At 40.9% G+C, this 14,652-nt stretch overlaps 1 protein-coding gene across 1 annotated transcript in view; it reads left to right on the forward strand.

Annotated features, from left to right (window-relative positions):
- The first annotated feature begins 11,949 nt into the window (after positions 1–11,949).
- The window catches only part of LOC124043766 (ly6/PLAUR domain-containing protein 1-like), a 41,269-nt gene continuing 38,566 nt past the window's right edge, over positions 11,950–14,652 (forward strand). Inside the window, exon 1 of the mRNA XM_046362701.1 lies at positions 11,950–12,114. Within this exon, the coding sequence (XP_046218657.1) occupies positions 12,066–12,114 (49 nt within the window). The 5' untranslated portion in view covers positions 11,950–12,065. The remainder of the gene's footprint in view (positions 12,115–14,652) is intronic.

Genomic DNA, 14,652 nt, shown 5'->3' on the forward strand with positions numbered 1-14,652 from the left:
CCACAGTAACCGTGAAACATAAGGAAGCAAGAGTTCAGCAAAAAGTATTAACATTTATTTAAAACAATTGGCAGATTGGAAACTAAAGGGCTTAGCGTGGAATCGATTACACACAACAACAAAAAAAGGTTTTCCTGTTTTAGGGGATAAGGGAATTCTGGCAGCCTGCCAGCCCAAGCCTCGTTTTACTCCGGTCCTGTCCACTCATCTGTGTGGGCCTGAGGCACAAAGAAACAAGGAACAGCAAATATTTCTCAACTGTTGGCTCAATATTCACAATGTTGAGGAATTGTTGCTCTCATGATAATTACCTCTTAACACTAACAGTCCAGTATTCAAAATATAGATACAGTAATAATCCAATCCACATCAATTGTCAATACTTTAAAAGCATTTGTCCTTCCTTTTAAAAGCAGTGAGCCAGGTATTGCAGGTACGTTAAAAGGGAGTGAGATTAAAAGACAGCAATATTGGTCCTTTGACAGGCATTTAACGTTTCACTTCCCTGTTTACTTTGTGAAACAGTCCGGATTTTGCCGCTGATCCCTCTGATGCGCCTTCAAAACTTCATCGTAGCTCCGCTCCGTTTTTTTTCAGTTCCAGTGTTCGCAAGATGCCCTTCCTCATCTCTGTCCCAAACCATTTTGGCACACCTTCTTCTTCCTCAAGTTGCATCGCGCTGAGCGCCTGCTCCCTCTGATCTGAAAAAACACAAACATCACACGTTGCTTCCATGGCCTTTAAATACACACCTCAATCTGGTCATGCACCAATGGGAATGTACTGTACATTGAATTATTGACACTTGCCTTCTCACGAGGGGCTGAGAAACTCCGGGAAGTGGTGTGCTCCTGTATTCCCTCCGTAGTAGCACTCCAATGTTGATAGGAATGCTCCTGTGAGTAAACAGTGGAACGTCCAACAAGGGTAAATAAGTGAATCAGTGCCAAAAAGGTGTGATCAAGCCATCTTATGGTGGAATGTTCAACTACGACCTCATTATCATTTACATGACATTTTACATTTAAGTCATTTAGCAGACGCTCTTATCCAGAGCGACTTACAAATTGGTGCATTCACCTTATGACATCCAGTGGAACAGTCACTTTACAATAGTGCATATAAATCTTAAAGGGGGGGGGTGAGAAGGATTACTTTATCCTATCCTAGGTATTCCTTAAAGAGGTGGGGTTTCAGGTGTCTCCGGAAGGTGGTGATTGACTCCGCTGTCCTGGCGTCGTGAGGGAGTTTGTTCCACCATTGGGGGGCCAGAGCAGCGAACAGTTTTGACTGGGCTGAGCGGGAACTGTACTTCCTCAGTGGTAGGGAGGCCAGCAGGCCAGAGGTGGATGAACGCAGTGCCCTTGTTTGGGTGTAGGGCCTGATCAGAGCCTGGAGGTACTGAGGTGCCGTTCCCCTCACAGCTCCGTAGGCAAGCACCATGGTCTTGTAGCGGATGCGAGCTTCAACTGGAAGCCAGTGGAGAGAGCGGAGGAGCGGGGTGACGTGAGAGAACTTGGGAAGGTTGAACACCAGACGGGCTGTGGCGTTCTGGATGAGTTGTAGGGGTTTAATGGCACAGGCAGGGAGCCCAGCCAACAGCGAGTTGCAGTAATCCAGACGGGAGATGACAAGTGCCTGGATTAGGACCTGCGCCTATTCCTGTGTGAGGCAGGGTCGTACTCTGCGGATGTTGTAGAGCATGAACCTACAGGAACGGGCCACCGCCTTGATGTTAGTTGAGTATTACATTTTGTCTTTGTCATTTCAGGCATTTTATGTCTGTGTGTGAACAGTCAATGTGGTTTGTGAGGGTATTAGTACATACACTGGCAATATACTGGAAGTACAAAATCTGCTTGCAGTGTATACTGTACATAACAGACTTACAAAGCTGTCACATTGCCTTAACACCACTGTTGAGAGTTAAGTCCATGGGTCAAATAATAATTGATTACCACAGTGACTCGAATCTCACCTTTGCGAAAGCTCACCTGTCTTTTCTCCCAAATCTGTCTTAGAATGTGGATCTACTGTAACTTCTAAAGAATCCATTGAAGGTAAAAGTGCCTTTAACCTTGAGCAGTGACAGCTGTCAGATGACTTAAGTCCTGGCTCTAAGTCACTGTGACATATGCCTTCCCTTTGATGAATAGATCTTGATTCAGCATGAACCCCGGGATTCTTTTTCCAACAGGCAAAATGTACAGGGCAGCAAAGGTTTTGCTATTGGTTTAAAAGTCTCTCTCCGCATCTTGATCCTGTTGTCATACCATAGTTCATTTCAGCATCTGAACCGGCAGAGACCTTTAGTTCAATGTTATTTGAAGGTCTATTTGTTGTATATTTGAACATTTGATACAGTGCCTTGAAAAAGTATTCATCCCCCTTGGCTTTTTTCCTATTTTGTTGCATTACAACCTATTGATTTCTAATTGGATGTCATGTAACAAAATAGTCCAAACTGGTTTAGCAAAATTAAAAAGATGACTTGTTTAAAAAACGCCCAGAAAGTGTTGAGTGCATATGTATTCACCCCCTTTGCTATGAAGCCCCTAAATAAGATCTGGTGCAACCAATTACCTTCAGAAGTCACATAATTAGTTTTAAAAATGTCCACCTGTGTGCAATCTAAGTGTCACATGATCTCAGTATATAAAAACCTGTTCTGAAAGGCCCCCAGAGTCTGCAACACCACCTAAGCAAGGGGCACCACTAAGCAAGCAGCACCATGAAGACCAAGGAGCTCTCTAAACAGGTCAGGGACAAAGTTGTGGAGAAGTAAAGACAGGTTTGGGTTATAAAAAGAAATTGAACATCCCACGGAGCACCATTAAATCCGTTATTAAAAAATGGAAAGAATATGGCACCACAACAAACCTGCCAAGGGAGGGCCTCCCACCAAAACTCACGGACCAGGCAAGAAAGGCATTAATCAGAGAGGCAACAAAGAGACCAAAGATAACCCTGAAGAAGCCGCAAAGCTCCACAGCGGAGATTGGAGTATCTGTCCATAGGACCACTTTAAGCCTACACTCCACAGACCTGGGCATTACGGAAGAGTGACCAGAAAAAAAAGTCATTGCTTATTTTTATAAGCAAACACGTTTGGTGTTCGCCAAAAGGCATGTGGGAGACTCCCCAAACATATGGAAGAAGGTACTCTGGTCAGATGAGACTGAAATTGAGCCTTTTGGGCATCAAGGAAAACACAATGTCTGGCACAAACCCAACACCTCTCATCACCCCGAGAACACATCCCCACAGTGAAGCATGGCGGTGGCATCATCATGCTATGGGGATGTTTTTCATCGTCAGAGACTGGGTAACTGGTCAGAACTGAAGGAATGATGGATGGTGCTAAATTCAGGGAAATTATTGAGGGAAACCTGTTTCAGACTTCCTGAGATTTGAGACTGCAACAGGGGTTCACCTTCCAGCAGGACAATGATCCTAAGCATACTGCTAACGCAACACTCAAGTGGTTTAAGGGGAAACATTTAAATGTCTTAGAATGGCCTAGTCAAAGCCCAGACCTCAATCCAATTGAGAATCTGTAGTATGACTTAAAGATTGCTGTAAACCCAGTGGAACCCATCCAACTTGAAAGAGGTGGAGCAGTTTTGCCTTGAAGAATGGGCAACAATCCCAGTGGCTAGATGTGCCAAGGTTATAGAGACGTACCCCAAGAGACTTGCAGCTGTAATAGCTGCAAAAGGTGGCTCTACAAGGTATTGACTTGGGGCGGTGAATAGTTATGTACCCTCAAGTTTTCTGTTGTTTTGTCTTATTTCTTGTTTGTTTCACAATAACAAATTATTTGGCATCTTCAAAGAAAAATGCCAAGGGGGTGAATACTTTCTCAGCCACTGTAGTTTCTGATATTGTCCTTGCTGTCCAAGCCAATGCCTCAAAGGTTGGGCTCAATTCAATCCGTACCAAAGTTCAGCGCTATAGGGCGCTTGAAATGTAAAGGTAGTTTCGAATGAGCCAACATATGAAGTGCTTACCGTGAATGCAGTCTCCGCGAACGTGGGACAATTGCATTGAAATTAAAATTGTGCTATAGCGCTGAGCTTTGGCATTGCGGATTGAATCGAGCCTTAAGCAAGCTTTGGGTAACAGTGTTATCCTGGGATTCAATACGATCGGCACTTTTTGGCTATGCACCTTTTTAACGTCTTGCGTCGAGCCAACCTGGATCCGGGATCATGACTACAGCCTCAAGCTCATTACCATAACGCAACGTTAACTATTCATGAAAATCGCAAATTAAATGAAATCAATATGGTAGCTCTCATGCTTAGCCTTTTGTTAACAACACTGTCATCTCAGATTTAAAAAAATATGCTTCTCTACCATAGAAAAACTATCATTTAGCATTTAGCATTAGCATTTAGAGTTAGCATCACCAGGCAACATTTTCACAAAAACCAGCAAAAACATTAAATAAATCATTTACCTTTGAAGAACTTTGGATGTTTTCAATGAGGAGACTCTCAGTTAGATAGCAAATGTTCAGTTTTCCTGAAAGATTATTTGTGCAGGAGAAATCGGTCCGTTTTCTGCGTCATGTTTGGCTACCAAAAATAAAAACGAAAATTCAGTTATAAAAACGCCGAACTTTTTCCAAAATAAATCCATAATATCGACTGAAACATGGCAAACGTTGTTTAGAATCAATCCTCAAGGTGTTTTTCTACATATCTCTTCAATGATGTATTGTTCCTGGAAGTGTGCTTCTCCCTCTGTATCACATGGTAAAATGAGTGCTACTGAGAATTGCGCACCAATTTAGACAAAGGACACCAGGCGGACACCTGGCAAATGTAGTCTCTTATGACCAATCTTCCAATGATATGCCTACAAATACGTCACAATGCTGCAGACATCTTGGACGAACGGCAGAGAGCATAAGCTCGTTCACAGCACATTCACAGCCATATAAGGAGACGATAGTAAAACAGAGCTTCAAAAATTCAGCTCATTTCCTGTTTTATGTTTCATCTTGGTTTCGCCTGTAGCATCAGTTCTGGGGCACTCACAGATAATATATTTGCAGTTTTGAAAACGTCAGAGTGTTTTCTTTCCAAAGCTGCCAATTATATGCATAGTCGAGCATCTTTTCGTGACAGAATATTGCGCTTAAAACGGGCACGTTTTTTAATCCAATAATGACATAGCGCCCCCATAGGTTGAAGAGGTTAAAAGCAATGTTACTGAGTTCTCTGAGACCACATTCACGGTAAACGCTGTATATGTCTGCTCAATCGGAAATGGAAATGTCAACCATTCTATTATGCAGATCTAATGCTGATCGGGTTTAATGCTGGCTTTAATATCATTCATCGGCATTCATGACAGGTATAATAGGACAAGAAAACTTCACAATTCACAAACATTTCACAAAATCTGCAACGTTCTAAGCCTAAAGAGAGAGATCAAGCTTACTTGATTACAAACCGGTGAATCGCCGGAGTTCAGTGGTATGTATAGCATGCTTGAAATATTAAGGTCATTTCCGATTGAGCCGACATATGCAGAGTTTGCAGGGAACGCAGTCTCTGCTAACATGGGAACATTGTCTTTAAATGCTAATCGAGTACAATGTGGAACTTTGGCAATAGAGATAGAATCCAGCCCTTAGTAACAATGAGTTGGATGTTATTTTCAACTAAATACAAAGATCTTGTTTCAGTTAACCCCCAAGGGGGTTTATTTTTTAAAGTCATAATTAAAGTATTCGTAATCCCCCACTTACTGGGCTTACTGGGGCCAATTAACAGATTTTGAGCTCTAATGAAGCAGGGTATTCTTAACAATTAACAGTCTCTTGATGGGCAATTATGGAGGAATAAATAAAGCTAATTTACTTAACTCAGTAGCCTAGGTCAAGAGCAACTCCTCAATAGCCCTCTGATCCTGTCAAGAGGGTATGATGGAGGGAGAAAAAAGTCTGTCTATCTCTTGAAAGGTCATCATTAATAATAAAAATATGTTCTTAATTGACTTACATGTGTAAATAAAGGTTTGATAAATAAACTACAAACCATTTTGAAAAGAAAGGAACAGTGCAATAACGATGTTGGACTGGTCAGCAATGGCTATAGGCTTGACATTCTGGTGGAACATTTGAAGGTTGACATAGAGTATACATTCACAGTGTTCCTTGTGAAGATGTCGCTAACCTTCACACAGGAACATGTGGGCAGGTGTAGACAGCCATCTAGTGAAAACTAGTTTGGAGCCTGGAAAAAGTAAATCGACGTGGAGCGCAATTCAGCAGCACGAGACAGGGTGTTAGATGGTTTTCCAGAGAAAATTGCAGCTCAGTTTGAAACTCTTATTTGGAAAGAGCACCATGCTGTACTATTTCTGATTTCTCTTAGCAGAAAAAGGTACTGTATCTTATCTACTATGACCCTTTCTACATACACAGGACATTTTGCAGTGATAAATTAACACTTAAGAGTTCATTTTAGCACTACCTCAGATAACATATGGTCTCACTATATAGTGTAAAAAGTACACAGTGTTACATTTTGAGTGTTAATGTAGTGTAAAAAAATCAACACTGCTTTCATTACACTTGACGGTGTTACTTAAATTTAACACTATAGGGTAATTAACTATCACAGTGTTATTTCAATTCAACACTAGTGTTAATCTAAATGTAACTCCTATTAGTGTTCAACAAAAGCACTGTTACAGTAAATCATTTTGGGTGTTGTTTTAACACTGTGTGGTGTAAATCCTCATTTACATATTTCCCGTGGGCCTTTTCTTTTTCGAGTGACGAGTCACCACCCATGACATTATTTGTTGGTGACAGAAACATGATTGTTGAATTCTTTGCTTTCAAAGGCCTGTGGCTTTTACCAAATGAGCACATAGGTGAAAGTTATCATAAAAACGTTACATTACATACAGTATATCATAAGGCCTTACTTTGATGGCCTAGTTTAACCTAACACAATGATGTTAGGAAATTCCAAGTTTACGGACCACATCAAGCCTGCAAGTCACATTATGATGACTGGCAAAGTGATGTGTAATTCGTATTGGAATTCAGCCAGAGATTGGATATCCAACAGTTGCCATTTTTATTCACCCACAACCTGCATTCAGAATGACAGTCAGGGTTAGGAACATAGATAAAGGAGCCTACCTAAACCATTTAAACCGGAACAGCCATTTCAGTAACAGGTGCAATAAATCTAACTAACAGATTGCATTTGTTTAGAAAAATGTGTGATATTTGTCTTTGATTAATCAAGATTAATCTCTCAATCAAGATGAATCAATCATTCAATCAACGTGCATGCAAAAACACAGATTTGAAAAACAATCCTAAAAAATGTACCTGCTGTAGAGTATGCTGGGAAATACAGTGGCTTGCGAAGGTATTCACCCCCTTGTCATTTTTCATATTTTGTTGCCTTACAACCTGGAATTAAAATAGATTTTTGGGGGGTTTGAATCATTTGATTTACACAACATGCCTACCACTTTGAAGATGCCACATATTCTTTCCTGTGAAACAAGCAAGAAATAAGACAAAAAAACGGAAATCTTGAGCGTGCATAACTATTCACCCCCCTAAAGTTAATACATTGTAGACCCACCTTTTTCATCAGTTACAGCTGCAAGTATCTTGGGGTATGTCTCTATAAGCTTGGCACATCTAACCACTGGGATTTTTGCCCATTCTTCAAGGCAAAACTGCTCCAGCTCCTTCAAGTTGGAAGGGTTTGGCTGGTGTACAGCAGTCTTTAAATCATACCACAGATTCTCAATTGGATTGAGGTCTGGGCTTTGACTAGGCCATCATAAGACATTTAAATGTTTCCCCGTAAACTACTTGAGTGTTGCTTTAGCAGTATGATTAGGGTCATTGTCCTGCTGGAAGGTCTTAAATCTCTGGAAGACAGGTCTCCCTCAAGAATTTCCCTGAATTTAGCACCATCCATCATTCCTTCAATTCTGACCAGTTTCCCAGTCTCTGACGATGAAAAACATCCCCACAGCATGATGCTGCCACCACTATGCTTCACTGTGGGGATGTAATTCTCAGGGTGATGAGAGATGTTTAGGTTTGCGCCAGATATAGCGTTTTCGTTGATGGCCAAAAAACTCAATTTTAGTCTCATCTGACCAGAGTACCTTCTTCCATATGTTTGGGGAGTCTCCCACATGTCTTTTGGCGAACACCAAACGTGTCTTCTTCTTATTTTCTTTAAGCAATGTTTTTTTCTGGCCACTCTTATGTAATGCCCAGCTCTGTGGAGTGTAGGGCTTAAAGTGGTCCTATGGACAGATACTCCAATCTCCGCTGTGAAGCTTTGCAGCTCCTTCAGGGTTATCTTTGGTCTCTGATTAATGCCCTCCTCCTAGTTTTGGTGGGCAGCTGTCACTTGGCAGGTTTGTTGTGGTGCCATATTCTTTCCATGTCTTAATAATGGATTTAATGGTGCTCTGTGAGATGTTCACATTTTTGGATATTTATTTTTTTAACCCAACCCTGATCTGCACTTCTCCACAACTTTGGTGTCCCTTGCTTATTGGTGTTGCAGACTCTGGGGACCTTTCAGAACAGGTGCATATATACTGAAATTATGTGACAGATCATGTGACACTTAGATTGCATACAGGTGGACTTTAATTAACTAAGTATGTGACTTCTGAAGGTAATTGGTTGCATCAGATCTTATTTAGGCGCTTCATAGCAACGGGGGTGAATCCTTATGCACACACCACTTTCTCGTTTAAAATGTATTTTTGAATTTATTGAAAGAAGTTATTTTTTCATTTCACTTCACCAATTTGGACTATTTTGTGTATGCCTATTACATGAAATCCAAATAAAGATCCATTCAAATTACAGGTTGAAATGCAACAAAATAGGAAAAACACCAAGGGGATGAATACTTTTGCAAGGCACTGTATGATAATGATGGGTGTGGTTTTGGCTGGGACTGTTTACTCTCCATAGTGTAAAACAATAACTCTGGTTATCAACACCAACACTGGGGTGCTTTTTACACCACTCTTACAGAGTGAATTTAACTCCTGAATCAACATTAGAAATGTTACACAAAAAAATCAACACAACCATGCAATCATAACGGAAAAACATATCTCATTGTGTTCATATGCATGAATACTGATAAGGCATACAAAATAGCTATAGACATCGGCAGACTGGCTTTTGGCAAATCTAGATAATACCAGAAGTGCCGGACCATCTTTTATTGGGGTGGGCTGGTAAAAAAAAAATCTCTAAAATAAATAAAAATTAAAGACATGTCCGGCGGCCCATGGGCCATTTTTTTTCATTACTTTTGCGCAATTACTCTGTTGTCATAATAATCTATATTGAGAATTTTGCTGACCAGCAGTCAACGGCCGGCCCCCCTACCAAGATTTGCAGGTCCGGTTTTCTGATTGGCTGAGCTGAGGAGGCGCAAATTCACATTCAAAGTCAAATGTGACCCGATTCAGGAAACTTGGCGTATGTCGCAAGTCACAACTTCACAGGAGAGCCGTTTGAACGTAAAACAAAATAATTAATCAAAATGCCTTCTCTAACGTGACCTTTCATGTGCCTTAATAACAAACTTGTGCACCATCTGTAAATATAAATAACATTGTTACATTACGAGCCTTCTTGGTTAATAGCCTCTCTGGGATAGGGGGACGCAAATGTCCCACTTGGCCAATTGCAATGGAAAATGCAGAGCGCCAGATTCAAATAAAATACTATAAAATTCAAACTTTCATGAAATCACACATGCAAGATAGCAAATTAAAGCTACACTCGTTGTGAATCCAGCCAACATGTCAGATTTCAAAAAGGCTTTTGGGCGAAAGCATAAGAAGCTATTATCTGATGATAGCACAGCAGTAAACAAAAAGATAAATAATATTACAACCCTGCAGGCGCTACACAAAATGCAGAAATAAAATAAAATTAAAATAAATAAATATAAATCATGCCTTACCTTTGACGAGCTTCTTTTGTTCCTTCGTTGGCACTCCAATATTATTTGGCGCGTTTGATCCAGAAAAAAACAGCTTCCAGTTTGCGCAAAGTCACTACAAAATATCTCAAAAGTTACCTCTAAACTTTGCCAAAACATTTCGAAATACTTTTGTAATGCAACTTTAGGTATTTTTAAACGTTAGTAATCGATCAAATTGAAGACGGGTCTATCTGTTTTCAAAAGAGGACGAGCCCAACTCTCAACAGCGTTACCCTTTTCCAAGATGGCCGTACTTCTTCATTGCACAAAGGAATAACCTCAACCAAATTCCAAATACTGGTGACATCCAGTGGAAGCGGTAGGAACTGCAAACAAGTGCCTAAAAAATATCATTGCCCCATGAGAATTCATTGAACAGACACAGACCTCAAAAATAAATAATTCTGAATGGTTAGTCCTCTGGGTTTTGCCTGCTACATACGTTCTGTTATACTCACAGAAATGATTCAAACAGTTTTAGAAACTTTAGAGTGTTTCCTACCCAAATCTACTAATAATATGAATATCTTATATTCTTGGCATGAGTAGCAGGAAGTTGAATTTGGGTACGCTATTTATCCAAAAGTGAAAATGCTGCCCCCTATCCCAAAGCCACAGAAAAAGTGAACAACCTTCCCACTAACCATGATTGGCTGAGATAATGAGTGGGCTGTACATGCTGAGAGAGGAGTTTGACTTGGTCTGCCATATTGAAGACGTCTGTCTATTTGAGCTCTTCAGTCTGTGTTGGTAATCCTGTTGAACGTTTTTTTTTAATGTATTGTGTAGTGGAGCTGCATAAGTGTTGCTCTCCATTTTCTGGAGGATCAAGTTTTGAAATCAGTGGAATTGGAGTATGATAGCTAAAGAGATGGAGAAAACACCTGTCTCCGAATTACATCTTCAAACTAAGGACAACCGTGGTATGGCATTCCTGACAGGGACACGCGTCCATGATGCATGTTGATGTACAGTATACAGGTAAGATATATTTTAAGATATGTTGTGTTTCTAATTTTGACAGAAAGTGGTTTCATTTCAAGCTAAAATGTGTTGTTAGCTAGCGAGCTAACGTTATGATTTGTTTCCAAGAGCTGTTTTCTTTTTTAGTTAGCGCCTTATGTTAGGCAGTGTTGGAACTTTGTTCATTGTTGTTTAACTAGCTAACTTTAGCTGGCTGGCTCATTAGCTAACATTACTTGACGTGCGTACAACACCCGTAGAATATGGCCGGTGTTAGTAAACGTCTGCAAAAAAGCGTAATGAAATTCTTGCCAGCTGAGCTGGTTAGGCTGTTTTCATGTTATCAAGAGGTAAACAAATCATCGGCCAGAGCATCAAGTGTACGCTCCGAGAGCAAAATGAGATGTGTGGGGCTAAAGCTTAAGGTGCTGAATGGGTGTAGACAAAGAAGAGCTCTTCACTAGATACCAAAACATTAAAAGGCGATTTTCTCAATAGTGAGTTTACAAGTTGATCAACTTTCAAAGCGGAATTATTTTCCATTGTTTCTCAAATGCAGTGTATGATATACCATTGTGTAGTCTCTACTTTAATCCAATGTATAAAAAACTTTAAAAAACACAATTTCACATTTTGCTACATAAAACCAAATCCAGGATTGTGAGTCACCAATGCAATCATCAAAGAGAGTGATAACTGTTCTGACTCTCTGTCAGTCACTCAGTCAGAATAGATCAATTGAAATGTGTCATGCTGATGTGACTAAAATGCCAGGACTGAATTTTTGTCCCAGTCTGCCCCTGGTTATAGATAAAAAAAATTGCACTGGAAATCTGATTAAAATCATAACATTTCTGGATTAAACACATAATCATATCACACTGTACATTTGCGACCGCCACTCCCCTCCCAGTTATCTCTGGCAAGTGCCGTGGCTGGTCTCACTGTCGAATCAGAGGTACGCAGCACTGAACGTTTAGGAGGGTACCATGGACGTTCGTCGGATCCATAAATGGACTGTGCACTGCTCGCAACATCACCAGGTCTAATGTGTCCTTCCCAAGCGACACCATCGAAAGAATGCGGCTGCTTACTTATACAACTTTGTTCTGGTTTATCCTCAAAGCAGGTATGTTACCCATGGGATTTGTTAACTGTAACGCTGCAACCCGTTTTGGAATGCAATGGATAGTCTACCTAAATGATGTGTAACACCAGACGATATGCGTCTAAATGGAGTAGGCATAGTATTAATAACGTGTTTTGTTTTACTAATTGTTTTAACGCTCTAACAATACCTGGAGTGGAAGATAAGCTCAGGGTGGGTCATTGATTGCCAGTGGGTTACCCTGGTGCGCAAGCCATTTGGTTCATTTGAAAGGGGAGGGGGGGGAGTTGATAACATTTTCGGTAGTTTTTACTTCTCTGTGATATTTCCTACTGCGTCTTTACGCACGGTTTGGCACTGTTGACGTGGGAACGCAAAATGATTATCTTTACACCAGTGTGTGGATGTCAAGAGAATGAGACAAGCCTGCTTACAGATGGAAACACTGTTCGAAATAATTTTGACAAAGGAGTGTGTGCAACCGGTACCCGTTAGTGCGTATTGATGCTTATATTATCACACATTCCTTGTAGCCTACTACACTTACTCGTTTGAGAATACTTAATTTGTGCCAGATGCTGCTGGAACCGGATCCGGCGTCTCTCCTTTTTGGGCGGTTTCGTTCCAGGACCTATTTGGCCGGATCCAGTACCTCTCGTGGCATGAAAAATAATCATAACAAATATATACATGTGAATATATAATAAAGGCGAACAAAGCTCATTTGAATTGCCTCTTAATTAGGTATCCTAAAGACCCCGAGTTCATTCGGGTTGGGTCGAATGCTCTTAAGGTTTGCGCAACATTGTAACCTACAGTGCATTCGGAAAGTACAGAACTTGAATCTCGTTTTAGTTCTGAGACACAGACGCGCTTCTCACACAGCCACGGCCATGCGCTGGTATCAAACATACTGTGCATTCGGAAAGTATTCAGACCCCTTTACTTTTTCCACATTTTGTTATGTTACAGCAATATTCTAAAATGGATTAAATATGTTTTCCCCTCATCAGTTTACACACAATACTCCAAAAAACAGATTTTTCGAAATTTTTGAAGAAAAAAACTGGGGAAAAGAAACGAAAATATACATTTACATAAGTATTCAGACTCTTAGTAGTTTCTTGAAGCACCTAGCAATTACAGCATTGAATCTTCTTGGGTATGACGCTACAAGCTTGGCACACCAGTATTTGGGGAGTTTCCTCCCATTGTTCTCTGCAGATCCTCTCAAGCTCTGTGAGGTTGGATGGGGAGCGTCAACGCACAGCTATTTTCAGTTATCTTCAGAGAAGTTCTTATCGGGTTCAAGTATGGGCTCTGGCTGGGCCACTCAAGGATATTCAGAGACTTGTCCCGAAGCCACCCCTGCGTTGTATTGGCTGTGTGCTTAGGGTTGTTGGAAGGTGACCCCAGTCTGAGGTACTGAATCCTTTTCATCAAGGATCTCTCTGTACTTTGCTTCGTTCATCCTTGCCTCGATCCTGAGTAGTCTTCCAGTCCCTGCCTCTGAAAAACATCCCCACAGCATGATGCTGCCACCACCATGCTTCACCATAGGGATGGTGCCAGGTTTCCTCCAGATGTGACGCTTGGCATTCAGGCCAAAGAGTTCAATCTTGTTTTCATCAGACCAGAGAATCTTGTTTCTCATGGTCTGAGAGTCTTTAGATGCCTTTTGGCAAACTCCAAGTGGCTGTCATGTGCCTTTTACTGAGGAGTGGCTTCCGTTTGGCAACTCTACCATAAAGGCCTGCTTGGTGGAGTACTGCAGAGATGGTTGTCCTTCTAGAAGGTTCTCCCATCTCCACATAGGTACTCTGGAGGGAGCTCTGTCAGAGTGACCATCGGGTTCCTGGTCACCTCCATGACCAAGGCCCTTCTCCCACAATTTCTCAGTTTGACTGGGCGGCCAGCTCTAGGAAGAGTCTTGGTGGTTCTAAAAATCCTCCATTTAAGAATGATGGAGGCCACTGTTTTCTTTTGGGCACTTCAATGCTGCAGACATTTTTTGGTACTCTTCCTCAGATCTGTGCCTCGACACAATCCTGTCTCTGAGCTCTGTGGACAATTCCTTCGACCTCATTGCTTGGTTTTTGCTCTGACATGCACTGTCAACTGTGGGAGCTTATGTAGTCAGGTATGTGCCTTTCCAAATCATGTCCAATTAATTGAATTTACCACAGGTGGACTCCAATCAAGTTGTAGAAACATCTTAAGGATGATCAATGGAAACAGGATGCACCTGAGCTCAATTTCAAGTCTCATTGCAAAGGGTCTGAATACTTATATAAATAAAGTATTTCGGTTATTTATTTGAAATAAATTTGCAAAAATGCATAAAAATCTGTTTTCACTTTGTCATTATGGGGTATTGTGTGTAGATTGATGAGGAAATACAATAATTGGATCAATTTTAAAACAAGGCTGTAACGTTACAAAATCTGGAAAAGTCAAGGTGTCTGAATACTTTCCGAATGCACTATATGTTTGAGACCAACGCATGGCCGTGGCCGTATGAGAAGTGTGTCTGTGTCTCTTAGAACTGAAACGAGATTC

This window comes from Oncorhynchus gorbuscha, linkage group LG09, assembly GCF_021184085.1.
Source record: "Oncorhynchus gorbuscha isolate QuinsamMale2020 ecotype Even-year linkage group LG09, OgorEven_v1.0, whole genome shotgun sequence".
Lineage (NCBI taxonomy): Eukaryota > Metazoa > Chordata > Actinopteri > Salmoniformes > Salmonidae > Oncorhynchus > Oncorhynchus gorbuscha.